Source organism: Saccopteryx leptura, chromosome 13, assembly GCF_036850995.1.
Source record: "Saccopteryx leptura isolate mSacLep1 chromosome 13, mSacLep1_pri_phased_curated, whole genome shotgun sequence".
Classification (NCBI taxonomy): domain Eukaryota; kingdom Metazoa; phylum Chordata; class Mammalia; order Chiroptera; family Emballonuridae; genus Saccopteryx; species Saccopteryx leptura.
This window is the reverse complement of record NC_089515.1, coordinates 27426386-27447616: the sequence shown is the minus strand read 5'-3', so window position 1 is coordinate 27447616 and position 21231 is coordinate 27426386. Positions and strand designations below refer to the sequence as shown.

Here is a 21231-nt window from a genome sequence, read left to right as displayed (position 1 = left end):
CTGGGCGCTGGGGATGGTTCCTTGGCCTCTGCCCCAGGCGCTGGAGTGGCTCTGGTCGCAATATGGCGACGCCCAGGATGGGCAGAGCATCGCCCCCTGGTGGGCAGAGCGTCGCCCCTGGTGGGCGTGCCGGGTAGATCCCGGTCGGGCGCATGCGGGAGTCTGTCTGACTGTCTCTCCCTGTTTCCAGCTTCAGAAAAATGAAAAAAAAAAAAAAAAAAAAAAAAAAAAGGAGGGAAGTTTACTTTCTGACCTCTCAACAACCCAAGTACATTACGCATTATCCAATAAAAATTTGGTGTCCCAAAGGACAGCTGTGATTAGCTCCAGCCACCCGTAACTATGAACATGAGCGGTAGGAAATGGATGGATTGTAATACATGAGAATGTTTTATATTTTTAACGTTATTATTTTTTTTATTAAAGATTTGTCTGTGAGCCAGATGCGGCCATCAAAAGAGCCACATCTGGCTTGCGAGCCATAGGTTTCCGACCCCTGCTCTAGAGTTAAGTAAGAAAGCTTAGGAAGCACATTAAGACAAAAGAAAATGGAGACATACAGAAAACACAAATCACTGATAGTAAAATAATTTTATTTCATTTCTTTTTTAAAAAAGGTAGCATTTCACATATAAATTTAGACTCAAAATTACAGTGTGCATTTGTCAAAAGAAACATCCCTGAAGGAGGGACAGACCTAGAGCTCGAGTGAGCACAGGGGAGCACACTCCGTGGGGAGCTCGAGTGGAAGGACTTTAAAACCGCACAACGTGGTTTCCCTGTTCCTCAACTCTGCCACCGGGACTATGGGGCATACGGTAACCCACATCCATCACTCTGGGGCAGCAGCTTGCAACTCATGGGAATAGGCAACATCTCTAGGAACAAAAGCACAAAGATCAATGACCCAGACTTCCCACAATCATTTATCTGCAGCAACAATGACAGGTGAGGAGTTTATTTTTATAGTTCAAACGTTCTCTTAAGGAGGGCTAGAGAACACAAAATTCACTCAAAAAATAATGTATACAATTAAATGAGCAAAAAAACGAAAAAAGTATTCTCTCCATATTACAAATGCCTCTCTAGCATAAGGCCCAGGGAAAAGACCCACTCAGGTCTGGGGTTCCTTTCCCATATAACATGTTTGGCACACCCCAGAAGCTGTCGTCAGACTGACAGGACTGATAGTCAGCTGAAAGGTTGCTAAAGTGGCCCTGGGACTTTGCTGTCTGGCTTGAACCAAGTCTACACAAAAGACTTTAACAAGCTGCACATCCTCAGACCTCACCAGGGGACGTTTCGGGGATGTTTATCTTAAGGGAGAAAAAGTCTAGGTGAAATAGGTCAGCCACAGCCTCAGCTACTCTGTCATCCTCTTGGAAGACTGAGAGAGCAGCTCCAGGAAGTCAATGGGGACCTGATCTCCTAGGGAAGGTGACGCTGGAGAACAACTTTGATTTCAGCATCTCAGGGCCAAAAGGGAAGGTGACAAAAATATCCAAGGATGCTTTCTAAGTTCCTCTTTGTTCCACACTGTGTGGGTTCCTGATGAGCAATATTGAGGAGAATCAGTGAGCTAGTAACCACGCAGCCTAGAACACAGCCTTTAGGCAGAGGTACCGGGGCACACGAACAGACCCCAACTCCAGTTTTAAAAATAAAAACTTCCTGCAGTTATGATACAATACTGTGCAGTGAAGAGCTAGGAACTGTATGCTGCTCCTATTTCTGGTTAAAGCCCTGTCTTGCTCTTGGCCAGACAGAGCTGAGAGGTGACATAAAGGGAGCTGTGACTAGAACCAGGTACCTTAGTTACATGCGGCCTGGGGCCATGACACAGACAGACAGTCATCATCCAATGGAGGAGAATGCAGGTTCCCAGAGCTTTGGTTCAAAGTAAAGGTTTCATCTTCCCACAAACTTCAAACCAAGCTCTACCTTTGAGCCTGCAAATGCAATAAACTAGTGACTAGGAATCTCTACAAGCAATCTGGTTGAGTGGCAAGGTGCATGTCCCAGGAGGCCACCAACCTGACTGTAGGAAAACAAAAAGGTGCAAATCATATCAAGTAAATGGTTGCTCAGTGGAAGATCATTTCCTGGGGAACTTCGGCAGACTAGAGGTCAATCATGGATGAACGCTGGAACTGGGCCCCAAAGAGAGCCTGGGTCCCCGGTGCAGTCTTTTTCACACTTACACATCCTGGCCAGCTTCTCTCTGGCCTTCTATCTCGTGAACGTCTGAGCACACATTTCCCCAGGGACCAATGTAAACATTATTCAATAGATCTCAGCTTAGAAAAACACAGCTTGTTATGTATTAGTGTTGAACATTCCAGTGCAGGCAGTATCTAGCATCGACTTTCCCTCTGTCACGAGTACCAGTTTAGAAAGAAACACATACAGCATACTTGATAAAACTGCGGCTGAAAAGATCACTGGGTGCCGTAGAGCTGGCTCCACCCTGATCAGCTGGTAAGCCAGGACTTCCACAGGAGGGGCAGAACGCACGAGCACGAAGAGTCGCATAACCATTGTTCCCACCGAATCCCTTGGGCAGCATCTTGATATGAGAGAACGTGTCCTCCTCTTGTATCAACCTATGCTCTCCTTCTTTTGGACAGGGCTCTCTCCAGAGGGTTCAAGAGCCTCCTTAAAGAGCAGAGGAGAGCTTTTCCTTACAGTCCTACCATTTGAATACTTCATAGCACAGGAGGAGTCCACGAACATGCTAGGAATGTTGCTGCCAAAGTAGATCTTACTGTTAGAAGCAATGGCCTGGTACCTTCTGAGCTCCAGATATTCCGGGGTCAGTTTGTGCTGTATGGGTTCAAACAAGAGCAAAGGCATCAGGACACTTTGGGGCAATATTTCTCTCTCTCTTTGCTTAAACCCAGTTTGCCTATTGCTCTGCTGAGCGGCATTATTCAAATGTGCATTGCTGCCAGACCCTCTCTCACTTCTGAAGTGTGGCTATCACAGTGACAGCTACATTCCAGACTTGAAGTTCCTTCCACAAGCTCTGTCCTAAAGTAAAAGCTATTCATTTCCTTTTTAAAATTTATTTATTTTATTCATTGTAGAGAGAGGGAAGGAGAGAGCGAGCGAGAGAGAAAGGAATATCAATCTGTTCCTGTGTGTGCCCTGACAGGGGACTGAATCATCAACCTCTGTGCTTTGGGACGGTGCTCTAACCCAGTGGTCCTCAACCTTTTTTGGGCCACGGACTGGTTTAATGTCAGAAAATATTTTCATGGACCGGCCTTTAGGGTGGGACGGATAAATGTATCACGTGACCAAGACAAGCATCAAGAGTGAGTCTTAGATGTAACAGAGGGAATCTGGTCATTTTTTAAATATAGACTTAAATATAAATAAAACAGAAATATGTAAGTTATTTATTCTTTCTCTGTGGACCGGTACCAAATGGCCCACGGACCGGTACCAGTCCGCGGCCCGGGGGTTGGGGACCACTGCTCTAACCAACCGAGCCTTCTGGCCTGGGCTGTTCATTTCTTAATTTAAAAATAAAAAAATTGGGAGATGGGGGTGGTTTGGGGGAACAATGAATAATAACTCACTAAGTAATGATAATAACTAATATTTCTATAGTGACTTGTGGCCGATAAAGTACTTTCATATATACTTCCCCATTTAATCTAGCTGAATCAACCTGGAATCAGTATGGAATTTCCGCTGGCTCTCCTGAAAGCTGGACAGTTGACGGATGAGAGTGATAGCTTTGTAAAGAGGGCCTGGGCTCCTTACTTATAATCAACCATCTGTGGTTCTGCTTTTCCTAGTCACATTCCAGAACTGGAAAGATCTCAAGAGACACCTGGTTTAGCCTCTTGGCTCTACCCTGAAACTGGATATTTAAACTGTTTGTGATGGACAGATGTTTGTCAAGCATGAGACCTGCCTCCATCGGTGCCTTTTTTTTTTTTTTTTTACAGAGAGAGGGATAGATAGGGACAGACAGACAGGAACAGAGAGAGATGAGAAGCATCAATCATCAGTTATTCGTTTTGATACCTTAGTTGTTTATTGATTGCTTTCTCATATGTGCCTTGACCGCGGGCCTTCAGCAGATGGAGTAACCCCTTGCTCGAGCCAGTGACCTTGGGTCCAAGCTGGTGAGCTTTTTTTTTTTTTGCTCAAGCCAGATGAGCTTGCGCTCAAGCTGGTGACCTTGGGATCTCGAACCTGGGTCTTCCGCATCCCAGTCCGACGCTCTATCCACTGCGCAACCACCTGGTCAGGCTCTGTTGGTGCTTTAAATCATGATGCTAAGATATATCCAACCACAATCTCCCTGGGTTTTATTAAAGCTCATTCATTTCCAATGTTCCTTTAAATGTTCCTTCAAAGCCCCTCAGAACCTTCCCTAGTGATTCTCTCCTCATCTCAAGTCCCAGTCTGTCCTCCAGCATAAGCCCATCTTGTCCTTCACAGCCCTCTGACATCTTCCACTCCCTGGACCTACACTTTTTCCAGTTGATTCATAAGCTCTGCTGAAATACTGCCATCAAATCTGGTCCCAGGGCACAACCAGACTACTTCCGAAAGCTTTATTAATATAGCTTAATATCTGAACAGCACTTTTCAAAGTGGCATAAAACTACTTACTGCCCTTTTAGCATAAGGCTGACCTCAAAGACAAGGGTGGGATATTTGTGCCTGGCCAGCCTCTCTCATGACAGATTTGGAATGTTAGTTTTGTAAACTCAAGTTTCTCATCTCACCATTTTGACCTAACTCCATTCTGTTTCTATAGAGCTATGTCCTTCAATATGTTAAGTGTATTTCTAAATTTCTACTGGATTTTACAGAACTGACAACTCTCATTCTGTCACCTATCATGTCCTATCATTTCTTTTGAATGCAGGTTAGGCTGTTCCTCTCTAAATCAAGAGTTTAAGCCCTGTCTATACCTTTAATATTGCCTCTAATCCTTCAAACTGTATCATAGACCTTAGCAACCTCTTTCTCCATTCTTTCTCTGTCCCAATCTACTCTACAATTAATAACCTTACAAACCTTGGTCATATCCTTTCCTTCTCATAAAACTAGAAAAGTTCTAGCTGCCTCTTAATTAAATAATTCCTGGTAACTAGTCCTGTATTCTCTGGACCTACACTTACTGCAGTTCCTACACAAAAACTGGTCACCCATACATCACTCAACGTCCTGTCTCAAGTTACTACACATGAATTCCTCATGACTAGAACATTTTTTAAATCCAGTAAACAAGAGGTACTCAGAGGCAGCTGGACATGCATGTGTGGGGTAGGGTGCTGACTGTTAAGATAACTGGCAAGCACCACTGACATTTAGTAGGCAAGGGCCTGGAATGCAAAATATCCCATCATACATGAGGTGATCTTCAACAATGATAAAGTATCTCACTCCAAAATGCCAAGAATGTCTCTGATGACAAACACTGCTTTAAACAAGCTTAGCACCTACTCAAAAAATCTACTGTCTCTGGGAAGCAATTCTAAGTGAACCCAACTCTTCTCCTGTCCCTCCTGTTATTTCAGATGTCCCTCAACTTTCTAGATTATTGAGCTCTTAAACAGCGGTACAAATGAACAGCTATATGGCATTGGTTATTACATATTTATTTGCCTTTGTCAAAGCTTCCCATTTTTATAAGAAAATATACAAAACTCCCTACCCAATATGTGTACAATATATCTTGCTAAGTAACTGGCTGAGTCTGAAGGGTGTGACAGTAACGGTCCTTCCTTGACACTGCATGAAATCCCCTCTATCACATTAGAGACCCCCGGCAAGGAAACAAAGCCCGAAACGGTACTACTAGGAAAGTGGCGCGGAGAGCCGTCACCTTGTTTGCGGCGGCATATTTATGAGCAGCATAGTACTCGGCATCTGCTTTTGCCTTCTCTCGGGCCAGGAACGCAGCATCTAAAACACAACAGTCAGGATTTAAAACAAAGAAAACTTGCGATCCATTTCCTCAGCTGTACGAGTTTGCGTAAGCAGGAGTCCCCTTCTCCACTGCCTGATATTTTGATCACTTACTTTACTGTAAAGGCATATAACAACATTAGCAGTTTTCAAATCCCAGTCCTCAGGTGGCTTGTTCTTAAAGGGGAATACTCTTGTCAATGTCTAACAACTCTCAGCTTATCTGAGCCCACTTCATTTTCCACCTAAAGCTGCTCTTTCTTTCTCCAACCCCCATCACACAAAGCATCACCCCCCCCCCCCCCCAGGCTCCAGGCTTCAAGGGAAATAACTCAATCCAGACACAAAAGCTCTGCTATATTTATTGCACTGTCCCCCACCCCTTTGAATCTGATCTCAAATCAGTTAATGCAGAACAATAAGAAGCAATGGTATATAAGCACAAGAACAGCAACATGTGAAACCAAGGAGTTTGAGAGCCTCTGTGAAAACCAGGTTCTTCTTTCCCAGCTAATTTTTTTGTTTTTTTGTGTTATTTCACAGGTAGAAAAGAAAATGGTTGTGGTGGGCTATCTTGTCTTGTATATTCTAACAACTGATTATGGGCAATTATCACACTGCCTTAAGAACAAAGTGGGAGCTAGTAAGCCCCATTTTAAGTTGGAAAAGGAAAGGCTGAGTTAGCCAGAGTCACAAACCACACTGAGTTAGATGTGTAATGGCAATTTTTAAAAAAAGTGTCTAGAATGTCAAGTCAGCTATGTCCTCCAGATTAGATTATTCTGCCCATGTCTATCCCAGCCACCCCAGGAGCCCGACCCCTGGGGCAGACGAGGACAGTCAGGCCTCTTTCCCCCACGTACCTTCAATTTCAGAAATGCGCTTTTCAGTTTCTTTCTCCATCACCTTCTGCTGAAACCGAATTTTTGCCACTTCTGCAATCTTCTCGGCTTCTATAATTACACACAAAAGAAGACACATTCAAACACATTTCCCTAGTTCTGCAGGTACTTAAGACTCAGCAGCACAAAGTCTAAGGTTAAACTACATAAGGGGTATTGGACTGTTTCATTACATTTTATCTACCCAGACTGTAAACTCCTCAACAGACAAAAAGGGAATTTAGTCCCTACTTTACAGTCCTATTTTGACAGTGCTGATTTTGTGAGAAGGGGGAGTACAAAAGGTAATAGGGCCAGTTCTTCAAGGGATTAAAAAGCAATGGTCCATGAGCTAATGGAAAAAAAAAAAAGACACTTCATGAAAGTACTCAGAACAAAAACAGAGCAACATAAATGCATGGCAAGGTTGGACAATTATATAATGTGGCAGGAGAGAGAAAGAATAAGATAACTTACACCAAGGAAGGCCTTCTAGAAGAAATCTTAAATAAAAAACATGGGCATGACCAAGGAGGACATGGCAGAAGGCATAAACAAAGACAAGAAGGTATGAATGAGCAACTCACAGTGAAGAGGGAATAAAGAGCCAACTACAAGAGAACACAACAAAAAAGAACAGAAAGAGGGCTGGAAGACCCGTCCTAAGTGGCAGCCTAAGGAATTTAGCTTCAGTATACTCAGAATCAACTGTTAAACTGCCATCAAGGAAATGACACGATGAAAGTAACACCAGAGAAGGAATATTCTGACTGCTGTGGAAGACGAAGAGAAAGCAGGGATATTCACCTGGGAATGTAAAAACGATGCTGGGAGTGAACGGGTGGACCGCAGCGGCCGCCACAAGGAAGGGAAAATGAGGGACACTTTTAGTAAAAGCTCAGGCCTAACCAAAGGATCCAGGACCAGGGAAGACTCTAATCACACTTTCATTTTAGTCACTGCAATTCTTGAAGAACATTCTCAACTCTCCTGTTCAGCCAAAGGTGAGCATTTCAACACATTTTAAGCTCTTCCCAGAGGAAATACACAATGGAAAGAAAATTTCCAAGTGGTCTCTTCTTTCCAGAAGACAGTAGCCTTTATCAACTACTCCAGGGCATACAGCCCTATCTCCCCATCAGAACAAAATCGATCTGTATCATACCATTCCCAAAATAGACTACTTTGTTCAAATGGGCTAGAAATTTAGTTATAAGCAGAAACTCAAGATAAAACTTGAATCAAGAATCTGCAGCTTGCAGCTAGAACCCAGGGAAACAGTGTCTCAGCATAGAGGAACTACAGCCATAACCCTATTTCACACAGCTCTTTGACATGTGGGGATAAGCCCATAAAGAGTGTGACCAAACTTCTAGTCTAGAAAAATGGTAGAGTGGACTAATGAAAAACCCTTCAGCTAACACCATAAAGCAGCAATACTCAACCTTTTTCATCTCATGACACACATAAACTAATTACTAAAATTCTGCGGCACACCAAAAAATATATATATTATTTGCTGATCTGACAAAAAATAGGTATAATTTTGATTCATTCACAGGGGATGGCTCTTGTTGTGTTGCCTATTGTCATTTTTTTATTCAACAATCTAAGAAAAAAGGGGTCAGTGCCCCTGACTAAATAGTCAGGTACTGCATGTTTTAAACATTCTTGCTGCATTCTTGCAATCTTGAAAATTGCTGCCTTAAAGTGCTAGATAAAATATAACTGATTTTTTTTTTAATTCCTGGCTGAGATTGTAAGGAAGAATGTGAGCTCCTCAAGAGAGATAAGCAAAGGGAGAGCTGAGAGCCTGGATGGGGGCGACCTATGACGGTCACGAGACAAAGGCAGGAGACCCTGGGCTCCCGGCCAGGCAGGGCCCGGAGGTGAGGTCCTGAGATACTGGAGCTGAGATTCCTGTGCACGACAGAGACAGCTATACGGCTGCCACTCCAGGAGACTCAATAACTCTCCCTACCAGCCCTGGAGGAAGTAAGCTTTTCTCTACCTAGACACATCATAGTGAAACTGGAGAAAACCAACGAGAAAAATATTAAAAGTAGAAAGAGAAGAAGAGGCAAAACAAAAATAAAATAATATTGCTAAAGTAACAAAAGAATAATAATAAATTTAGTTTAGAACTATAGGCTAAATTATAACAACAATAAAACAAAAGCATTTCAGACCAGGAAGACTGAGAAGTTTCCACTCCTTATAATTCACTGAAAAAAAAATTAGCAGGGGAAAAAAAAAAAAAAGAATTGCCAGATACAATGGAGAAGAAAAAAGTACGTAACACATATAAATCAAAATAAATGTTTACTGTAAGAATCGATGATGATAATTGGTAGAATTAAAACAACATGAAACTAAAATACTAGACAATAGTAATATGAAAAAGTGGGGGACAGTGATAAGAATTAAAGCATTCACGACTAGTTATACATTCTAGAAATTGAGTGTAATACTTCTAGTCAATCAAAAGAAAGAATAAAGAAAATGTAATCAATTCAATACCAATCAGAAAAGAAGGAAAATAAGCAGAGAAAAAGATGCATGGTGAATAGCACAAAAATTAAATGATATAAACAAATCCAAACACAGCAGTAACCACAATAAATATAAAAAGACTAAACTCACCAGTTAAAAGACAGATTCTCACATTGGATAAGATAACAAAATCCAACTATATGCTGTTTACAAGAGACACACCTAAAACATAATGACATAGAAAAGTTGAAAGTAAAAGGATGTGAAAAGATACATCAAGAAAATAACTAAAGAGAAATCTAGTATAGCTATATTATCATCAGACAAAACAGACCATAAGCCAAAAAGCATATTTGAGATAAAGAGGGTTATTACATAACAGGTGCAATTTCCCAGGGAGGTGTAACAATCCTAAACCTGAATGCTCTAAATGATATAGCCCCAAAACATACAAAGAAAATAATTATAAGTTAACAAATCCATGGTCATAGTGGGATATTTTAACATACCTCTCTCAGTAATTGATAGCTCAAGAAAGCAAAAATTATAAGAATACAGAAGATGTGAACAACACCAGTCTGACCTAATGGATATTATAGAGAAACCTGCATCCAACATACACAGAATATACATTCAACCTTTTCAAGCACACACAACATTCACCAAAAAGGGACCATGTATTGACAGGCCACAGAACAAATTTCAACAAATACTTAAGAATCCACATAACAGATCATATTTTCTGATTATTACAAAATAAAACTGGAAATCAACACTAAAAAGGTAGCCCCTGGAAACTCATTCAATCAGAAATTAAAAACATACTTTTAATAATTCATGAGTTGAAGAAATCATAATGGAACTGTTTTGCAAAAAACTGAACACCATAATAAACTACATTTTAAAACTTGAGCTACACCTAAAGCAGAACTTAGAAAAAAATAACTTACAATTCCCATTGGAAAGGACTAAAAACTAAAGAATTAAGTAACTCCAGATGTCAGAAAAAAACCAGTAACTCAAAAGAGGTAGAAGGAAAAAAATAATAAAATCAAGTATAGGTAATTGAAAAGAAAGTGACAAGAGTCAACCAAATTAAAATCAGTTTTCTGAAAAGATGAATAAAATAACACAGACCTCTGGCAAAACTGATTCAGCAAAAAAGAAGGTACAGATAAACAATATTAAAAATAAAAAGGGAGCATACAGATTTGGTAGAGGGTTTTAAAAACCAAAAGAGAATTCTACCAATTTATGTCCCCAAACTTGAAATAGCAGATGAAACAATTTTCTAGACAAACATAACTACTAAGACTGACCTAAAAAGAAAATAAGACCTGAATAGACCCATACACAATAAAGAAATTAAATCAGTAGATTAACTATTACTGCAAAAAACACAAACATAGAAAAAAAGCACAAACCCCACTAGACCAAGATGGTTATTACAAATAAGCCCCGCCAAATCTACAGAGGAGATTAATATGTATTTAATACAAAATGTTCCAGAAAAGAAGAAATGTTCTGCAATTCATTTTGAAGCTAGTATAACCATGATATACAAAAGAATCCCTGACATTAAGTAGAAGGAAAAAAACTATAAGCTAATCTCACTTAAGAAAATAAAAGTAAACATTTAACAGAAATCTTCAGCCAACATACAGAGAAATGTACTGGGATAAACCTCCCACATTATAATCAAGTGGGTTTATCCTAGGAAGACAAAATGATCCAGAACAGTAACAGAAAAACCATTAATATAGTTCATCCTGTTAACAGCTTTAAAAAGAAAAGGTATGTATATGGTCATTTCAATAGACACAGAAAAAAATTCTGTAAGTTCTAACAGTCATTCATGATAAAATCTCTTGGCAAGCAAAAGGCAGAGCAAACTTCATTAACCCAATTAAAGTTAAGTACAGCCAACAGCATCAGGACTATGTAAAGTTAGGAATAAGACAAGAATGCCCATTACCATCTTTCCTTTCAACAAGGCATAGCCTAAGGCTGTAAAATAGAACTAAATAGTGTGGGACTACAAAGAAAAAACAAGAGCTGATCTGAAGACCATGTGATTGCTCACATGGGAAATTCAAGGGACTATTAAAAACATTTTGAGCAAGACTGCAATGTAAAAAAATTAACAGCATACCTTATACAAAAGCAAAAAAACAGAAAAATACCTTCAAAAAAGGAGCATATTTAAAATAGCAAAAAAGTTATTAACTTTATAGAAATAAATCTAAAAGAATATGTAAGAACTTCAAGAAGATATTTCTCATAATGGAGAAATAGAACCGATTTGTAAGACTCAATATCATAAATATTGTAATTCTCTTCAAAGTGACATATATAGATAATGTAATTCCAATCAAATCCCCAATACTGTATTTTACAGGGAATTTGAGGAGCTGGTTCTAAAATATATATGAAGGAATAAAGGGCCTGGAATAGTTCAAACCAGTCTTAGGAATAGTTAGGGACAGTTAAGAGAAATAGGAGAAACTTGCTCTCCCAAATAATAAGACATAAAAGCTACAATAATTAAAACAAGGTAATACTGGAGAAAGCTAGATCCAGAAATTGAAACAATAGAGACCTGAGCAACAGAACAAATCATATACAAGATATAGAACAAATCATATATAAGATCTTGTTATATGACCAGTGTGGTGTTGGAAATAAATAGAGGAAATAATAAACTATTTAATAAAGTAGTCTGAAGTCAATTGGCTTGTCATTTGAAAAAAAAAGAAATTGAATTACTATGTCACCCTAAGCACTAAAATAAACTCCAGACAGATTCAAGACCTAAGTATGAAAAGCAAAACTATAAAATTTTTAGAATAAAATTATTCCTTTGGGGCTAAGAAAGAACTCTTAAACAAGACAGGAGAAGCACAAAACAGAAAGGAAAATATTGGTGAATCTGATTAATTTAAAATTAAATATATACATATGTCAAAAACATCATAAAGTTCAAAGACAAGCCACAAATTGAGAGAAGATATTTGCAGTGTATAAACCTGAAAAAGGATTAATATTCAGATGAAATAAAGATCCTCTACAAATCAGTTCAAAAAAAGTAATCAAATAATGGACTAATGATATTACCAGGCAATTCACATACTACAAAAAAGGGGAAACCTAAATGACCAGTAAACAATATGCAACTTTATAGTAACGAGGGAAATTCGATTGAAATTATGTGATACAATGTCCACCATCAAACTGGTATAAAATTTAAAAGTCTGATTAACTCCAAAGGTTAAGGATGATGTGCAGAAATGGGAATTCAATATGGTAGCACAGGAACTCAAACACTGCTGAAGAGAAGGCAGAATGGAAAAATCACTTTGGAAAACAATTTGGCAATAGATTACAAATTTGAAGATGTGTAGTAACCTGTGACACAGAAATTCTGCTACAATATATGTGTTCTAGAAGAAAAGGTGGGAAAGCACACTTCTTTAAGGGTATTCCAATCTATTATAAATTATAATAAAAATGAATTACTAGGAAAAATATTTAAAAACAAAAGCACAAGCTCCAGTTTTTTTATTATTAGAGTCAACAGACATTTAAAAAAGCCCTAAGAAACTCTAAACACCCATTCTGCATTTCGGTACTTAACTCATTGTAGATCAAAAACAAAAAGCTAGGCCCTGGCCGGTTGGCTCAGCGGTAGAGCGTCGGCCTGGCATGCAGGGGACCTGGGTTCAATTCCCGGCCAGGGCACATAGGAGAAGCGCCCATTTGCTTCTCCACCCCACACCCCTCCTTCCTCTCTGTCTCTCTCTTCCCCTCCCGCAGCCAAGGCTCCATTGGAGCAAAGATGGCCCGGGCGCTGGGGATGGCTCCTTGGCCTCTGCCCAAGGCGCTAGAGTGGCTCTGGTCGCAACAGAGCGACGCCCCGGAGGGGCAGAGCGTTGCCCCTGGTGGGCGTGCCAGGTGGATCCCGGTCGGGCGCATGCGGAAGTCTGTCTGACTGTCTCTCCCCGTTTCCAGCTTCAGAAAACAAACAAACAAACAAACAAAAACAAACAAAAAACCCCAAAAAGCTGACCCACATCACATGCTGAGTAACACTACTCTAGGAAAAATCTTACATGTGTACAGAAATACCTAGATAAGGGCATACTGCAGTGCCCTCTGTAATATGGAAAAACTAGAAACTACCTAACTCTTCATTAATAATCCATCAGAATAAATCAAGGTTCACTCACAGTAGAAAGAACACACAGTAGTTAAAAATAAGCTAGATCTAGCCAGGTGGTGGCGCAGTGGGGGCCAGTTCACTGTCCCTCAGACTATTGGAGGGCTGCCACATACAGTGCTCCTCTCACTGACCACCAATGAAAGAGGTGCCCCTTCTGGAAGTGCGGCAGGGGGGCTGGATAAATGGCCTCAGGGGGCCACAGTTTGGGGAAGCCTGGTATAGAGCATCAGTCTGGGACACAGAGGACCCAGGCTCCAAATTTCAAGGTTGCAGGTTTGATCGTACGCTCATCCAGCTTGAGTGCAGCTCACCAGCTTGAGCGTGAGATCATAGACATGATCCCATGGTCACTGGCTTGAGCCCAAAGGTTGCTAGCTTGAAGCCCTAGGTCGCTTGCTTGAAACCCAAGGTTGCTGGCTTGAGCCCAAGGTTGATGACTTGAGCAAGGGGCCACTAGTTTGGCTGAAGCCCCCCCACCTTGTCAAGGTACATATGCGAAAGCAATCAATGAACAACTAAGGTACCGCAATGATGAGTTGATGCTTCTTCATCTCTCTCCCTTCCTATCTATCTGTCCCTGTCTGCCCCCACCTCTCTCTCTCAAAAAAATAAATAAACAGATCTACATATATCAATATGAACAAAATTCAAACAATGTTAGTTTAAAAAGGCAAGTTGTGAAATAAATGGTAGTGTTTGATACCATTTCTGTAGTTTAACACAATCTGAATTGTTTATTACATACTTATAGTGCAAGCATAAAAATATGGGCAGAAAGATATACATCAATTTCAGAACAGAAGCTACTCTGAGAAGAAAGGTCAAGAAATAAGATCAGGGAAAGGAACAAAGGAAGTTGCAAACAGATATATAATTTTTTTAAAGCAGGGGTTGGGAACCTTTTTGGCTGAGAGAGCCATGAATGCCACATATTTTAAAATGTAATTCTGTGAGAGCCATACAACGACCCGTGTACGTTACACATTATCCAATAAAAATTTGGTGTTGTCCCGGAGGACAGCTGTGATTGGCTCCAGCCACCTGCAACCATGAACATGAGCGGTAGGAAATGAATGGATTGTAATACATGAGAATGTTTTATATTTTTAACGTTATCATTATTTTTATTAAAGATTTGTCTGCGAGCCAGATGCGGCCATCAAAAGAGCCACATCTGGCTCACGAGCCATAGGTTACCGACCCCTGTTTTAAAGCAAATATGATCTGAAAGAAATATGGCAAAAAGTTAGGCCTTCATTATACTGTTCTCTGTACGTTCTGCATATTTGAAATATTTTATGAAAAACAGTTTCAGCATCCAAGGAACAAACAACTGTGAGCCTAAGCTGGCAGTCTAATAATAGAGTACCCTGGAGTATTAGGGTAGTCACTGATTCAAAATGAGCAGTAAGCAATTCTGCTGCTTATAGAGATGGTAGTATTTATCTATCCAGATAAAACTAGGTGCATGTCAACAGCAAAGATGCACATTATAGTCCTGAGCTTTCACAAAAACTCCCCTACTCTTAATCTGTATAAACAAAACCCCTACTCCACAGAGGCTACAGCTGCCCCCAAACCCTATCCACCTTCCACGACACTTGTGGCAGCCAATGACATAGTGGAGAGATAGACACTTCATTAATTATTAGCCTCATCTGCTTTTAAAGATTTTAGGACATCTGACTGTACAAAGAAGTTTCCAGAATTCTAAACTATGTATGATGTAATCTTACATGAGTTCCATCAACATCTAGGAAGAAGCTGACAATGAACAGGACAAGCTCACAATATATGTACTTAGAGACAATCATTTCAGAAAAAAATGCAAGTACCTATAATAGCCTTTTTCCTCTCTGTCTCAGCCTCTTTCTCCACCACCTTTTGCTTCTGAGTAGCAATAAGAAGTTTTGTCTTCTCAGCCTCCCTGTGGACAAAATATTAGAAAAATTACAAATGATGTACAGTCACAGGCAGTAATTCTAAGTCTATAGGGGGTCAAAGAACCATATTCAACAAGAACTTTTTGACCCATTAAGGTAGCAAGAGAGGCATTACCCTTTTTTATATAAAAAGAATCTGAGGTTGAAGGTTAAATGATTTGTCCAAAGCCACCCAGAGATGGGAATCCAATTTAGTACATTTATATTTGAATCTGACTTTTTCCTCTAACTGTATCATGGAATGGTCAGTGATCTAGAAGTATTTGGAGTATATAAATGCTCCTTTGCTGTTAGACCTCCAGCTAGCCCATACAGCACCTGTCAGCCAATTAGCAAAAGGCACCAACCTCTGACAGATGCAGCCCCTTAGGTACCTAGTTTGGCAAGCAGAACAGGGCTGGATTTCAGCCCCTCCTCAGGCAGATACCCTTGTGCACTGGCCATATTTGCTCTTTGTAGATGCAACTAGATGGCAGTTTAGTAGGTGGTGCACTGGTGCTCAATGTAAGAAAAAATTTTCTCAGAATCTGAGCTTTCTGGTCCTGGCCGGTTGGCTCAGTAGTAGAGCGTCGGCCTGGCGTGCAGGAGTCCCAGGTTCGATTCCTGGCCAGGGCACACAGGAGAGGCGCCCATCTGCTTCTCCACCCCTCCCCCTCTCCTTCCTCTCTGTCTCTCTCTTCCCCTCCCACAGCCAAGACTGCATTGGAGCAAAGATGGCCCGGGTGCTGGGGATGGCTCCATGACCTCTGCCTCAGGCGCTAGACTGGCTCTGGTCAACAGAGCGACACCCCGGATGGGCAGAGCATCGCCCCCTGGTGGGCGTGCCGGGTGGATCCCGGTCGGGCGCATGTGGGAGTCTGTCTGACTGCCTCCCCATTTCCAGCTTCAGAAAAATACAAAAAAAAAAAAAAAATCTGAGCTTTCTAATAATGGAAATGTCTGGCCTATCACTAAGCATGTACAAGTGGCAACTGGGTGACCATATGGCAGGAATATTACTAAAAAAATTACTATTAGGTGGGAGGATAGATGATCCCAAGGTGGCTTTAATTCTGGAAATCAAATAGTCTATAAAATTAGGAAGGATCCAGAAATATCTGAAAAGTAACTCCAGTGGTTTCCCCAAACATTTATCCAAAGTTCTACCTTTCCTCCTACCAACATTGATAGACATAAAATGACAGTCTAGATATGATGAGGAATTTGAGGGCAGAGAACACAGTGTTCTTTTCATCTTTCCATCTCCAGAAGCCATCATATTGAAAGCCTAAGGCCATACTGAGCCTTCAATAAATTTTTTTTTCTATAAATGGATCAGAGCCATGATCTACTCAGCATGGCACCTGTGCTTTATAGTTTTCAAAAAGAGTTCCTTTTCTCCAATGAAAAAAGGGAAAATAAAACTCTGCCTGATAGAAGATACAGACTTGGGAACAATAGGAGTAGGAGGTATATCACTTCAAAAAGTATTATTATTTCATCTCGGACCCCTTGTATGTATACATATTATATTAACTTTTGCAAAGCTACTTTTCCAGCATTTCTTATTCTTTCTCTTAACATGTCAGCCAAATTTCCTGAAGACTTTTGTTTCTTCTTCTCAGTACAGTCATGAGAATATTGCCATTTTAACTATACTAAGTATTTCCCTAAAAGGGATCTTCTAAAACACTTAGAACCTAATTTCATGTCAAGTAACTTCTCACACCCAGTCAGCCTTGGACACATAAAAGAGAATACTACTAGGCATCAACTCAGGCAAATTATAATTTAGATATACAATCACATACAAACCAAAGACTATACCAATAAGGTGTCCCTTCTTACTTACTATTATAACACAGTCACAAAGTATAGGCTCTCTCTTCAACCTTAACAGCTAGGAATCTTTCTCTTCCCAATTAATATTTAATTCAAGATATTATTCACAACAAAATTATAGCTCCTTAGGCTTCCAACACTAGTTCAAAAGCAAATGGCATCCTTAGCCTTTGAAGCTGCTCCTAAAATGTCCATATATAAAGAGAAAACTAATGAGTCTGGTGGGAATTAAGACACTAAAATAGACAATATTACTAGAATTAAAGTGTGAAAAACAGACATATAACACATCCCAGAGTGTAAAATCTCACATATACGTTTCCTCTAGACTGATATATTCATATGCAGACAGCCCTAAATAAAATATTGGGATCTCATGCATATTACTCACATTAACTCAAAATTTCTTCTTATGGCTTCTGGGATTTTGGGTTTTGTAACACGCACAGCCTAAAAAATAAAAGTGAAAAAGCCAAAGTGTATTTGAAAAATAAATCTTCAATCTAAATCTTCTATAGAAGAGCTCCTCAAATGAATCTAAATCTTCTATAGAAGAGCTCCTCAAATGAAACTAACAAAACCACTATGACATAGCCGTCTACGAACAGCTGTGGGGATCCCATGAGAAAAGCTACTTTCGGCCACTGCACCAAAAATCAAGGATAAGCTGCCTCTTGTCTCCTTTAAAAAAATAAAATATAAATAAATAAATAAATAAATAAATAAATGCCTGGCTATAGGAAAATCACTACCAGTTAAGGGAAAAAACTCCTTTAGAGAAAAAGTTCTCTCTTAAAGACCTTTCACAAAGCTCTTTAGTTGGATACTTTTGTTACCTTTTCCAATTTGCAAACCAAAGAAATAAAAGGAAGGCAAAATCCCAAGATTTAAAATAGGTAGAAAACAGTCAAAACAGAAATGAAGACAAAATATCCAGGTTGGTATAAGCAACTGAAAACATAGTGGGCAGTATCGAATTTCCCACTCTCTCTACCAGCAGACATGCAGTACTCACTGCCTATAAACAATTAACCAAAGGCTGAACAGAGTCTACATGCCTTTGTAGACATTGTTTCCTAGAAACTTTGTTTTCCTAACCAGTGTACTTTGACATAGGAAAGTGCAGTTTTTTGAAGGCTGATTTTTCTACATCAAGGACTTGATCTCAAAACTTTGACTTTACTAAACATCCCTTACTCCCTCCTACACTGCACAAGCATACACACAATTCTTGGCTGATCTGAAGAAAGTTAATTTTTCTCTGTAAACTTTTAAGCAACGAAGACTTTAAACACATACTCTTCCTTAAAGGCATTTGGAAAAAAACACTTTTTAAAATGTTTAAGCAGCATAGCCCTTCACTACGTGAACGAGAACAGTTAAATCTGTACGTACTTTTGAGAACTATCACAATTAAATGCAAGAGTTAGTAAAATAAAATAAGAAACTGGGGACTGAGGTGAAAAACTCATTACACATGCTGAAGGTACGGCATGTGAGACTATAAGGAACTCATGTAGTTTTCCAGAAGGCAAAAATTCAGAACCGAACCAGGATTTGGGAGAGATGCCGGAGTTCACCATGTGATGACTATCAGAAATACAGATGATTTCCAATACACTTCAATGTGACTCAAAGGGAAGCGCTGTCATATTGCATTTAGTTAAGAGACTAGCCATCTATCTTTTGGTCTTACAAAAAAGCAAAAACAGAACTGCCTTCCATAAACTTCTATCTTCTGTCTGAGGCTGAAGAATATACTACATGTTTGCCAATCTTGGGAATTCTCATACTTTTCAAATATATGAAATTATAAACATCTGTAACAGATACCATGAGTAAGTTGTATAAGAGATTTAAGAAATAAAAAATATGCCCAAAACAATGGCCAAAATAAATGAATACACACACAGTAGTAAACAGAGTAAAGAAATGAAAAAGCTAATGAAATGAATTTATCTGCTGAATCTTACCTCTGGTTTATAAGAATATATTTTAAACCAAACCCAGCATATAATATAGTCACTCCCCTAAACATTAAAAAGTATCATGGATGCTTATTTTCACCATTCTAATTTGCCATAGTAGTTGTTCCAGGAAAATGGGGTATAAATATAGAGAAGGGAAAAATACTGACTGTTATAGAGAATATTCATTTAACAACGAATAGTAATTGGGTGCCTAGTCTGTGGCAAATGCTGTTTGTTCTAGGCCCTATAGATACATCACTGAACAAGGCAAGACTGCTCTCATGGAATTTAAAATTTAAGAGGGAGAAAACACATTAGACAACAACAACAAAAAGACAGACTAAAACCACATCAGACAACAACAAATAAATGAACAAGAGAATTTCAGATAGTTGTAAGTATTATGTGAAGAATTAAAATAGAATAATTTTGCCTGACCAGGTGGTGGCGCAGTGGATAGAGCGTCAGACTGGGACGCAGAGGACCCAGGTTCGAGACCCCGAGGTTGCCAGCTTGAGCACGGGCTCATCTGGTTTAAGTAAAGCTCACCAGCTTGGACCCAAGGTCACTGGCTCGAGCAAGGGGTTACTTGGTCTGCTGTAGCCCCACGGTCAAGGCACATATGAGAAAGCAATCAATGAACTAAGGTGTCACAACAAAAAAACTAATGATTGATGCTTCTCATCTCTCTCAGTTCCTGTCTGTCTGTCCCTATCTCTCCCTTTCTCTGACTCTCTCTCTGTCTCTGTAAAAAAAAAAAAAAAAAAAAAAAAAAAAAAAATAGAATAATTTTGTCTGGCCTGTGGTGCCACAGTGGATGGAGCGTTGACCTGGAACGCTGAGGTTGCCAGTTGGAAACCCTGGGCTGGCCGGGGTAAAGGCACATATGACAAGCAATGAATAAACAGCTAGAGTGAAGCAACTAATAGTTGATGCTTCTCGCTCCCCCACCCACCCCACCTGTCTCCTCTTTCTGTAAAATCAATAAATAAAAGCTTAAAAAAAAAAAAGATGATTTGGGGATGGGGAAATACTAGGCTGTAGAAGAGAAAATCAAGATTTTTATTTTGGCATAATTATGTAACTAAAACAAATCTAAGGAAATGTATAAATTTCAGTCAAGCAAGATAAATAGCTCTTGCGATCTGTCCATTTTACCTATAGTCAATAATGATGTATAGTACACTTAATTTGTTAAAACAGTATCTCATGTTAAGTGTTAACATGTATACACACCCACCTTACTAGACAGTGAATTCAGCAAACTTGTAGATACACAATAAATTCAGTGACCCATTCCTCAGGCCAGAGACCATGGGATCATTTTGATGACTCCATGCTCAAACTGGAGACACCGTGCTCAAGTCAGCAACCTCGGGGTTTTGAACCTGGGACCTCAGCATTCCAGGTCAATACTCTATCCATTGTGACACCACCAGTCAGGCACTATGTTCCCAACTTTAAAAATTATACACTAATTGAGGTACCTGATCTAGCTTAAAAATATCAATAATGAAAACTCATCTGGCAGAAATATCAATGACCATTATTTCTGAAAAGATTATGTAACTCACCAGATTTTAAAAGTGAATAAAACGTTGAATTATCATAACCAAATGGTAACATGTTAAAAAATAGGAAGGCTGAAAAATAGACTTAAAGTTCTAAAAATGTATTCCAACTATCAAAAGCAAGTATTTTATAACAAAACTAAAGCAACCAAAACTATGGAGATCTTTTTTTTTTTTCCCAGAGACAGAGAGAGAGAGTCAGAGAGAGGGATAGATAGGGACAGACAGACAGGAACAGAAAGAGATGAGAAGCATCAATCATCAGTTTTTCGTTGCAACACCTTAGTTGTTCATTGATTGCTTTCTCATATGTTCCTTGACCATGGGGCTACAGCAGACTGAGTAACCCCTTGCACAAGTCAGCGACCTTGGGTCCAAGCTGGTGAGCCCGCACTC

The 21231-nt window shown here is 39.7% G+C and overlaps 1 protein-coding gene across 3 annotated transcripts in view; it reads right to left on the bottom strand.

The window, feature by feature from the left end:
* Positions 1–572: 572 nt before the first annotated feature.
* The window catches only part of ERLIN1 (ER lipid raft associated 1), a 40761-nt gene continuing 20102 nt past the window's right edge, over positions 573–21231 (bottom strand). For all 3 annotated transcript variants that reach the window (XM_066355017.1, XM_066355018.1, XM_066355019.1), the window contains 5 exons: positions 17686–17744; positions 15366–15457; positions 6801–6890; positions 5855–5934; positions 573–2823 (listed from right to left, as the gene is read on the bottom strand). In XM_066355017.1, the coding sequence (XP_066211114.1) occupies positions 2599–2823; positions 5855–5934; positions 6801–6890; positions 15366–15457; positions 17686–17744 (546 nt within the window). In that variant the 3' untranslated portion in view covers positions 573–2598. The remainder of the gene's footprint in view (positions 2824–5854; positions 5935–6800; positions 6891–15365; positions 15458–17685; positions 17745–21231) is intronic.